This window comes from Salminus brasiliensis, chromosome 18 (genome assembly GCF_030463535.1).
Source record: "Salminus brasiliensis chromosome 18, fSalBra1.hap2, whole genome shotgun sequence".
NCBI lineage: Eukaryota > Metazoa > Chordata > Actinopteri > Characiformes > Bryconidae > Salminus > Salminus brasiliensis.
In genome coordinates this window covers 31,371,450-31,382,686 of record NC_132895.1, presented here as the reverse complement: position 1 = coordinate 31,382,686, position 11,237 = coordinate 31,371,450, and the positions used below count along the sequence as shown (strand labels likewise).

At 44.1% G+C, this 11,237-nt stretch overlaps 1 protein-coding gene across 2 annotated transcripts; it reads right to left on the bottom strand.

The window, feature by feature from the left end:
* Nucleotides 1-2,275: 2,275 nt before the first annotated feature.
* Nucleotides 2,276-10,786, bottom strand: dolpp1 (dolichyldiphosphatase 1). Of its 2 annotated transcripts, none has more exons than XM_072661670.1 (8): nt 10,706-10,786; nt 7,944-8,044; nt 7,100-7,184; nt 6,721-6,820; nt 6,303-6,401; nt 6,079-6,207; nt 5,464-5,553; nt 2,276-5,006 (listed from the first exon to the last, which is right to left on the bottom strand). In XM_072661670.1, the coding sequence occupies exons 1-8, from the start codon at nt 10,782-10,784 to the stop codon at nt 4,970-4,972; spliced, it is 720 nt and encodes a 239-aa protein (XP_072517771.1). In that variant the 5' UTR covers nt 10,785-10,786; the 3' UTR covers nt 2,276-4,969. The 2 variants fall into 2 exon arrangements, with proteins under 2 accessions (XP_072517771.1, XP_072517772.1); XM_072661671.1 differs by lacking the exon at nt 10,706-10,786 and adding an exon at nt 9,440-10,307.
* Nucleotides 10,787-11,237: the final 451 nt, after the last annotated feature.

The following is an 11,237-nucleotide window of genomic DNA, read 5'->3' as shown; positions in this document are numbered from 1 at the left end:
AAAACAGACCCCTGGAGAACATGTGTATGTATATATATATATATATATATATATATATATATATATATATATATATATATATATATATAAGATAAGATAATCCTTTATTAGTCCCACAGTGGAGAAATTCTCAGTGTCACAACAGGAAAGGGATAGCAAGACACTCAGATGCAAAAACGTAGAAAAAATAACACTATATACACAATATAAATAATAAAAGTAAAAAGCAATACCAATATTATTTACAGAAATAACTTACAGATAATTGCAGGTAAACAAAGATCCTTTTAGACAGAGTTTTGACCAGTAATAATATTAACTAGTTTTATTAGTAAGAACGACACTGTAAACATCTGAACTAACAATTGTAGTCAGACTACAATGTATTTCTTATTTAATTACAATGTAATTAGAGGTAAGAGGGAGTGAAAATGACATGAAGGAAAAGTCGTCTCGGCAGTAAGACGTTGTTAATCTGTAGATCTGATATTATTAGTATTATTACTACCAGTAAAAGCTGCATCTTCAGTCTGTAGGACTTTGTGTCGCTGGTCAGTGAAAGGCTGCAGACCCTGTGACCCGGGGAGGGTCCCTACGTTAGAGGGGCTAGTTGCTTTGCTGTGCATTGTGGGCAATAAGAGACCAAAGTCAACGTTCAGATTTAATTAAATGTTATATTCACACAGTTCCCAGTTAAATCTGACTGTATTATGAGCTGAATTTTATAGATTTAGCTACATGGTTTATACAAACAGATCCGCACTTCAGAACGAGGGAAACTCGGTCCTCCTCCTAAACAGGTCCGACTGGGAAACGTGCTGTGTTTTTTTTTAATTTTCCACACTGGGTGCCACTTTGTCGCGGGGGTCCCGCTTCAGTTAAGAGGGGCTAGCTTTTGGCCACAGGGGCTCTGAACCACCCTTTGTCGGCTTGGCGACCCCTGATTCCGACGTCATTTCCTTTGGGGACTAGGTGCCCCCTACTGGTATGATCATTAATAACAGCAGGCTTGATCTTGAAGTCCTAACCCTAATCTAACTCTGACCTCGTCCAACTACTTAAGGACATTGCATCCACTCACACGTGTTATGCTGTGATTGGATCTAGAATAAAGTCATTTCTCTACCTGACCATCTGTAATAACACATTTATAGACATGTTGTCGTTGCGACATTACATTATACATGTTATTAACTGCCTGCCTCACCAGGCCTACTCACCTCCTCCCCTGGAGCCACTGGAGACCCTCAGCCTTGGCCTAAAACTCAAAAAACCCTCTTCTGATGATGTATCCTGAAGTCGGGCGTCACCTCTCTCACCCACGTTTAGTTCTTATCCCCGGCCTATAAGTATGTACAGCCCTCTGATCATCACTATGATGGAGAGGAGGGTCACTAAACACAATGACCTGTAACCTGAGTGCAATAAGCTAAAAGCTACAGTTAGCATAGTGGCTACTTGGCTAGTTAGGCATAATTGCAATAGTTCTAGCTTGGGTTTGGTTAGCCTATTGATCAGTAACCAGGCGCGCACTTAAGACTGGCTTACTACATCCAGCCAGGTGGAGAATTAGGATCAGCTGGAGATGAGCAGAACCTAGTTCGAGAGGATTCTGGATGAGTGAGGGGTGAAGACCACCATGGCCAGATCCAGAGAGCTCTCTGATGCCTTCAGAAAGAAGGCTGTAGATGCAAAGGAGGAAAACGATCTCAGGAATATTAGAAATCGGCCACTGTTGCACTAGATCATTTACAAGTGCGACAACTGCCGACATGACTGGGTCATGCCATCCCAGCCCAAGAGCAGAACCAGAAAATGAGGAGACGTCTCTAACAATCCAACAACATCAGCAGGTAGCTCTCACCACAGCTGAAGTCAAAGTACGGCATCGGCCACCAGAAAGAGACCAAACCCCAAAACCCATCAGAGCAAGTTCTCCAGAGGACATCTAGACCAAGACCAGGACCTGGAGCAATGAGCTTTGGCCAGATGAATCCAAAGTTAAAATATTAGGCCAGAGAGAACTCTCCAAAATCCAATCAATGAGGAATTCTTTACTGTATCAGAGGGAGCTGCTTGAGGAAAACGTGAGACCATCTGCCTAAAGCTGAAACTTCTGAAAGATCTCTGCATGGAGGAGTGGGGAAAAACAATGCCAGAGACTGGTAGATCACTCCAAGGAAACATCCAACTTTTAAATAAAATAAAATAAAATTCTATTAAGTACATTTTATTAATTAATTTTCCCAAACTGACTGAGACTCAACCAACCAAATATTCATCTTTTTTTATTATTCAGCCTGATATGAATTACACAATAAAATAAAGAGAAAAACAAAACAAAACAAAAATCTAAAGAGAGCTATTCTATAACGTCCCTTCCCTTTGTGGACATCCCATCATGAGCACTCTCTCCGTAGGCATGATAACAGGAGAACAGCATCGTCGGCCTCGTCGTCGTCGTCAGCACATGCTAAACGTTCACCTGAGGTTTAAGTGGTCAGAGTCTTTATTTTTTTGTTTCTTCATTCTGTCGCGTGCGTCCGCTCCTTCGATGCTACCAGATGAAGTCAGATGTGGAGGAGCAGAGGGTTAGCAATGCTTGCAGGGACAGTCAGTCAGTGCCTTTCCATGATCTGGGATGTGTCAACAGAATGGACCAATAAAACGAGGGGAACAACAAAAACAACAATAATAATAAAAAACCCAAACAAACAAACAAACAAAAAAAGTGAACAGTTCTTTTGTCGCTCGTGGATCAAATCGTTGCCCAGTTCCAGACCTCCTTTTTTTTATTTTTTATTTTTTTTAAACGGCATCACCTGTTAATTTGTTTGTCAGCAAGATCCCAAATTTTTGACGTAGCATCTCAAAATAATAACTTTTTGCACATAAAAGAAATGACGAATAAACAACTTAAGAATAAGTGTTGATCTTTCTAATAATTCACTTTTGATAAATGTCAACATAATGGTAACATAGTACACCATCATTATTTTATAAAACTAAAATTTAATTATTAAAAAAAAAAAAATGGAGAAATTGTTTAACAAAAAAAAAAAAAAATTGAGATGTCAAAGTCAAAATTTCAAGAAAATTAGCTGAATTAGCTGTCCAGGTGTGTGCGAGCAGTACCAGGGTTTCTTCTAGAACTGAAAAATACTGGTTTCAAATGTACGGCAGAACGTTTTTAGGTTAGATGTAAACAAAGTCGTCCAGAGTCACAACTGCTCAGTGACGGAGAGCGCAACCAGACGTCTGAATAGTTTTGGACAATTTACATAAATCACTCATAGCATTTGACTGACGCTCCCACCCAGAGCAGCTTAGGTTTGAATCATGTTACATAGGTAGGAGACTGCAGAGTTAAAGGAGTCAGGTCTCTTGTTATTGGTCAGTCAAATGAACCCAGCCTGCCACAGAGAGAGTGGTATTATCCACTAGGCTAACCAACCAATTTTAACATTTAATGCCTCTAAAAGCTCCCTCACTGAGAATTATTGCACTAAATCTATAATAAAAGAGCAATCAATAGGCTGCCTCGAGCCTGATAGTGTATTAGTTATTGTTTTTCTTAAAACAAAGAAAAAAAAAAACATTTGAATTATAATAAATAATTATATATATAAAAATATGTATGATTTGTGCTATAGTCATGGCAACGCCTGGCTCCAATCTCCAGCACTGTAAACAGCCAGCAAGTTTCTCTACACGACTTTGCTTACATCTCACCAAAAAGAGAAACCGCACCCAACGAGCAAGCAATATCAAGGGGTCCAAGCACTGGGGGAGAGGGGGTGAGCTCCACTGCTCCACTGAGCAAATACATACAAGCCCACCAAATAGAGCACAGCAGAACACAGGAGGGGGTCAACGAACATGGTGAACCCACAATGGGCCTTGGGCCACGATTCGGACTCATCACAGCTCGGAAATGCACGTCTGAGAAAAGCCAGTGGCTGTGATTGGGGCACACTGGCTGCCGATCAGAGCAGGAACGATGAAGGGACAAACAAAGTAGAGAATGAAAGAACGCTCATTTTCTCTGATGGCTCTAGTGTTAATAGTAGTTTTATAAAATTAAAAAAAAAAGTTTTTAATCCTCTTAAATTCACAAAGTGCAAATTATCTTATTTGATATTACCAGAAACTCAAAATAACCAAAAAAAAAGAAAAGAAAATAATAATTACTTCCTACCCTCCCGCCCAAGATATCTATACCGTCCTGCTAGTAACCCCAAACGTCTAACCTAACTGAAAACACCCCGTCCATATACTGACCCCCTTAAACAGTTATTAAAAAAAAAAAAAAACTACCAAAAAAAATAATAGAGCGGTCCACTAATGTCATGCTGTAGCAATGCCAGCCAAAAGTTACACACTAAAGAATCTTTGCCTTCGCGTCCTCTCTTTAGCCCCGCCCACCCCCAGCCTTACCTCAGCTACAGTTCAGTTCAGGGTATTTGTTTTTGCCCGCGTGCGTCAATGGTTAAAATATATATATTACATTTCTCATTAAATAGCTTCGCCTCTTGCACGGTCAGCATGCATTAGAAACACAGGGCCGGTCTGGGAAAGGGGTGGGGTTTGGTGGCAGGAGGGTGTGTTAGGGTGTCTGAAAGGAGGAGAGAAAGAGAAAGAGAGAGAGAGAGAGAGAAATAGGGGTCCACCACACACACACACACGCTCTTGGTCACTTGGATAATAACGGTCGCGGCTGACCTCTCCCCTTTGGTCCACCTGAAAATGGTCCTGCCCTCATACCTCGACCAGAACAGTCCGGGCGATAAATCTCCAGTGTCTCAGAGAATATAGGCGCGCGTGTTTGTGGGAATGTGTGTGTGAGTGTGTGTGTGTGCGGGTGTGTATGAGTGAGAGGATGTGCGTGCGTGTGCAAGTGTGTGTGTGTGTGTGTGTGTGTAGGTGTGGTCCATTTGTTTTTCGTCAGTTTGACCCAGCAGAGCGCAGATCACTGAAGCTTTGTTCCCAGCTTTCGTTGTCTGTTTCTGTGAGAGGGAACAAAGAGGACAAGCTTTAACACCTCCCCATCCAAATTCCAAATTTACACTTACTTTACATTTGGTCAACTTATTTCTTATTTTGAATAAATAACATGAAAAAAATATATAATTGCATGCACAAAAGTTTCATATTAATAATCACAAATCTTGGGACTTTTCAAACTTTTTAATGAAGCTAATCTGGCTACTCTCCTCTCCATGTGGAATGGGCGGTGCTAAAAGTGGCCCTGCTTACATAGTCCTATTCCTGACCAATCCCAAGGCAAACATGGCGCCACTCTCGTCAAGTCTGAGCAACCTAGAGAGCTAAAGCTAAACCTGGATACTGACACACACCTATGTACAACACGGGTGACTGCTTTTTGGTGCACATGTACGGCCATTTTCAGACTGCGGACTTGCAGCACTTTACACACGACAGGTAGAAACAGGTGAGCGTTACCTGGCTTCTGATCTGGTGACCGTGTACTCAAACCATAAAATGTTAGGAATGAGACTTGTATCCCTCACCAGGAAAAACTCGGAAATGGGCCTGAAAAGGAAAAATAAATAAGAAAAGTCAGGGACCACAATTCTGTTCATCACTTTAAGCTGTGTGTATGTAGATGGTTTGATTGAGCAGGTGCCCTATTGCTACATATGGTACAATGCTTAAGGACTGGCCTGCCATGTCCCATCAGGTCAGGGTGCTCACATGCACACAGTACACTAGTTTAGAGAGCTCATTTGTATATTGCTATTAATATTCCGCCTTAAAACCATAATATCAGAACTAAGAAACCATTGTACTACAACTCTATTCCATCAGGATGCTGGAAAGTACACACAATGCAGAGCTGCATGATGCATCCTCCCACCATTCTCTCTCTACAGGAAAGTAGCAGATCATGTGACAAACCCAAAAGATGACCATTTGGATGATCTAGTCTGAGATATAAATAATCGCAATATTCTAAAATATCAATAATCGTCCGAGAGCTCACCACAAGCTCTAAAAAAAGGTGTACTGTGCAGTCCTAGTTTGTACATGTGTATGCATGTGTTTTGTGTGTGTTACCAGGCTGCTATCTTGGGGAAGATGGGCGTCAGCACCTCCTGTGTTATGAAAAACCACACCACTCCCACCACCATTCCAGCCACGCCCCCATAGATCACCTGACTCCAGGTGTGGTAGAGAAGGTAAACTCTGTAACCACAAACATGGCAGGACAACAAAAGGATTAGTCAATAACTGAGTGTGAAACTGCTACTCTGGTAAACGCATCCACAAACACACCTTACCTGCTGTAGGATACGGACAAAGCCACGCCCAGTAGGATGATTGAGAGCACGTGTCTCCATAACAACTCCACGCACCTGGCATTGTTTGTCTGATGCATTCTGGGGGATAAATAAACAAAGCTAAACAAAAAGCTCTGCATTCTCAGAACAGCTTTTAGGCATTCAAGCAAGGCTTGCGGGTTCTCGATCACAATAAGCTACTAAGCAAACAGAGGTGTGGACTTGAGTCAAATGATTTGGATTACAGTCCTAAAATGTGTTGACCTGCACCCGTACCGACCGGGATTTCACTTAATACTGACCTGTACTGAGTCAGGACTTTGAGGCTGGTTAATAACCTATATGACATGTCCCTAATCAGGACTCGACCTGAAGCTGAGTCATGCGACTCATGCCCATGCCTCTGATGAGGACTTACCTTAAATAAAGAAAAAGGAAAAAGTAAACAACGAAGAACCAGATGAACTGCGAGTGGCTGGAAGGCATGCCGTACTCTGTCGTTACGGTGCTGTGGCCTCCTGTGAAAAAACACACATTTACAAACAGCCGCTACACGTCTCAGTTTTAGTAGCTCTAGAAACATCCGTTCCAGCGAGATATTAAATATAGGCTGCCAGTATCATCAACCCATGGCATTTTAGCCCCCAACCCCCTCTCTACTACATCCAGTGTTTAATTAGCCTGACACTTAAAGGAACAGCTTGACTAAAAAAAAAATATATATATATATAGGCTAATATAGCTAACAGGTAACAGAAGCTTCCAGCACGGTGTCTCGCGTTTGTGTACAGACTTACCTCCACATGGGCGGGGCTCCTGCAGGATGTGTTTCAATAGCCAGTTTAGCCCTTCATTCATCACCAAACCACCAAAGAATGAGATCTGAAAGAGAGAGATTTCATTGAACCCCCTAAATGCAACACACCCTAAATGACCAAAAGCATGCCATTAAGCATCTGGTGCTCAATATTCACAGTAACTATGTTTACAAGCAAGCGCAACAGCTAATTTAGCTAAGACTGTAAGCTGATCTAGTTAAAGACGTTCATTATTTCTTTTTTATTTCACTTATTTGTTGAGCTTCAGTTCTGTATTTCAGACTGAAGGTTATTTTGTTTTAATGAAAAGCTCAGGATTCTGTGGAACTGGTTTAAAGCTGGGTTTGCATAATTAGATTTCAAGATTCAAGATGTGACATTGACTTGCACCCCAGGGTGCAAGAATCGTATCGGACACACACTCCAGAAACACTCCTAGACTTATCTCAGGGTCACACCCTAGACGTGCCTTGGACCGACATTTTAAAAACGCTACTAGACTCGGGCTCGCACCCCAGACTAATGTTGGGTTCACACTCCAAAACCAGTAAATTCGTCTCTGGGTTGAAACCAAGGGGTGTCTCCAGCCTTATCTCGGGCTCGCACCCGAGATCCTCGAGTTGAACTTAACCCCCTTGTGACTTGTCTCTTGAATCAATTCGCAAACATTGCTGCAGAAGACCCTGATTAACTAGGCCAGGCGTGTTGGATTAAGGCTCCAATTAAACTCGGTGACAGATCTCAGACTGGAAGCGTCTAGAGTGTCTCGGACACTTGAGACACTCGGGGCACTGATCCCAGGCTGTAGGTCAATACTACTCACCGTGTGCAGCTCCCTCTTAAAGATGATGAGTGTGACGAATCCAACCAGGATTGCCATGGGTAATAGACTGGTGTAGGCCAGTAGCTGCCCAGTCAGATCACCTGTACACAGACAAACAGGTATAAAGTAAGACTCCACATTATATTATATTACATTAATATCCTGTTCTGAGTGCAACTGCTCACAGAGGTGGTGAATATAACCCACTCCTGGTGGAGGGGTAACATGGGACATTTAAGGCAAGGTAGTCCCAAACAGTCATCTACAATCAACAACACTCAATAAAAGTCAGAAGACATGTGTAGGTTCACTGTTTGGGTTTGGATAGTAAATAAAAGGCCTCTATTTGTGTTGTAATCATGGTGAGACCTGGTTTCCATCACTACCACTGTAAAGAAATCGATAAGTCTCTCTACAATGAACCACAGTTTCACAGTTAAAAACATAAAAATGATATAAAGCACAGCAAACACCTTGATTTGCATTGAAAACATAAGGTTTGATCCCCTGAATCATTTCGGGACAGTTGTTGAGAGAGCCAAGAGGGACTCTCAGCTGCCAACTGGGTCCTCAGGGATCACCAGATTGGCACAGAGCACAGCTGGGCCTTGCACCTGAATCCCTGCTGTGTGATGTACACCTGCGAGCGTGACTTTCCTAAGAATGCCAGGCAAAAGACTTACCGACTTACAGCTCTAGCCCCAGCCATGGTGAAAAACATCCCTTCAATTTCCCCCAAACGGAGACGGGCCTTGACCAGGCCGCTCCACCCAGGGTCTCCATTCTCAGAGTAAGGACGGAAAAAAAACTAGAGAAAGTGGATTTGAGTAAGCTCCACGCTTTGTGTCCTAAATTTCTGTCCCTTGGTACTCAGACTTTGAGAAGAGTGGAGCGATTTCTCTCTCTCTCTCTCTCTCTCTCTCTCTCTCTTTTTTAGTGAGGGAGAAGGGTGGCTTAATATAGCCATCCTGCAAATAATTAGGACGACACAGGCGCCTTGTTCTTGGATACATATTTTTTCCCCTCCAACGCAGCGAAGCAGCAGACGCCGCTAAAAAGAACCTGCTGCCCACGAGGTGAGGGAATCCCAGCGTCAGTCTTGGCACGCATTAAATGGGCAGCTCGTGTGAAGACTCGCACCTTGCCTCAGGTAGCAACCAGTGACGGGAAGTCCTCAATCAACTTGGAAAACAAAGGGGCTGAAGTGCATGAAAAGAACACCTTTCCAACTGTTAAGCACAGGGTCACTCAATCTTAGTGTGGGTTTGTGTTGCAGCTAGTGGCACAGGGAACATTTTACTGGCAGAGGAAAGAACAGTTCAACTAAAAAAACAGCAATTTCGGGACGCAAACATCACAGAATCTGGTGAAGATGGAGATGAAGAGGTTCTACTGCAGATTAATTAACGATCCTAAACACACCCCAAAATCCCCAATGGTCTACCTCGAGAGGTGCAAGCCCGTTTTGCCTTGGCCCTCACGGCCTTCTCACTTACAGATCAGACCATTCTCTACTTTTTCTGGTGTCACCCAACTGGTTCGTCTCTAGGTTCCTCCTTATTAACATCTTAGGAGCACTCTCTGAGATTGTAGCGGCGTCACGATGGTCTGTAGGTTGATGTTTACGTTGTTCAAGGGGTCGTCCACTCATTTCTTCCCAGCTATCTTTCCAGGACCTTAAGACGCCCGCCCGAATCTCGCCCGTTTTGACCACCACTGATTTTAAATGGTCATGTTTTTGTGATGTCACAACCACCTCATTTGCATACACCAGCCCATATACTAAGCCTACAGCAGATTAGCTTAGTTCTAAAAGTCAAGCAGACCAATCAGAAGAGAAAGATTTACATATGTTAAATTTAAGATAAAAGTACTAATAAAAATGGCTTTTTTTGATGGTTTTTGACGATAAATCCACACAAGTGGACCTCAGGATAAAAACATGAGCATAAACGTGGGAAATGAGCCCTTTAACGACATTTTCGTTTGTTTTTGTGGGGCAACAACAGCACTGGCAGCTACTGAGAGCAGTTTATGATTAAATTAGGGGTTAAATTAAGCCTAATTTTAAAAGTTATACCGAGCAAAGGCGACGAGGAGCTGATGCAACGTTTAGCTAGCAAGGCAGCTAGCTAGCGCTAACTAACAATAACAACAGCAGCAGCAGCAGCGAAGTTAGCTCGCTAGTTAGCCAGCTAGCTAAGCTGCAAAGCTGACTGGTGTTGTTTAAAAACCCGCATAAACACACCGGCAGGGAGCCAAAGTGAGACTTCGGGGATTGTTTTCGTGCAGTTTAGCCCGTAAACACCATTTAAATGAAGCTAAAGCGGGACAGGAGGAGGTGAAACACACCGCGGGGAGAGGAGGAGAGGATGCGCGAGGTAAACGCGTAGGGCACAGGCGCGCATGCGGGTTAAACACATACACACACACGCGCGCGCGCACGCGCACGCACACTATTTGGCAATTGTTGGTGTTTAAGTTCTCCGCGGATGCACGATTTCTTACGGTGCCACTATTTGGTAGCACACCCCCTCCACCCGCTTCACTCCCTCCTCCTCCTGCTGCTGCTGCTGCTGCTGCTGCTGCTGTAACCGCTGCTGCTGTAACCGCGCGCCCATTCAGTTGTAAACGTTCCCGCCGAGAGCCGAAGCGCCGAGCGGCGACGCGAGTGTCTCGCAGCGGGAACGCGAAGCCTCTCAGCGGGCACGCGGGCACTCACTCACTCGCTCGCTCGCTAGCACACACACTAACTCACTCACCGGCCGGATACTCTACGTGGGTTAAGGAGACCGACTGCCATCGCGGTGGCGGCGCCGAGCACTGCTCCTCCGACGCCATCTTACCCGGACACCGGGCAGCAGAGCTCGGCGAATCAGGACGGACCGCCCTACAGCGGCCAGCCACTCAGAGCGCGCTGCCCAACGGCGGGCAGCCAATCAGCGCGTCGGGGCGCTGCCGCCACGCTCGGCCATTCACGGCGTAGAGAGTCGAGGAGGGAAAGGGAAAAAAATCTGCACGGGAACAGCCGTCCAATCAGAGGCGGCCGGCGGAGGGACGCTGGCCAATCGGCGCAGGCCTGGCTGGACGTATGAAAATTGGGTTTATTCAAATGAAAGGGAGAAAAAAACCGAGTGAATGGAGAGATCCGCTTCAGTCCCCCTCAATTCACACGAAGCGTGCGGGGATGGAGGACAGCAATAAACGTAACCCAGGCCTTTTTTTTGGTTTGTGTACTTCGTTATTTTTAACGCACTGAAAAATATTATATTTTGGTTAAATATATTTTAATAT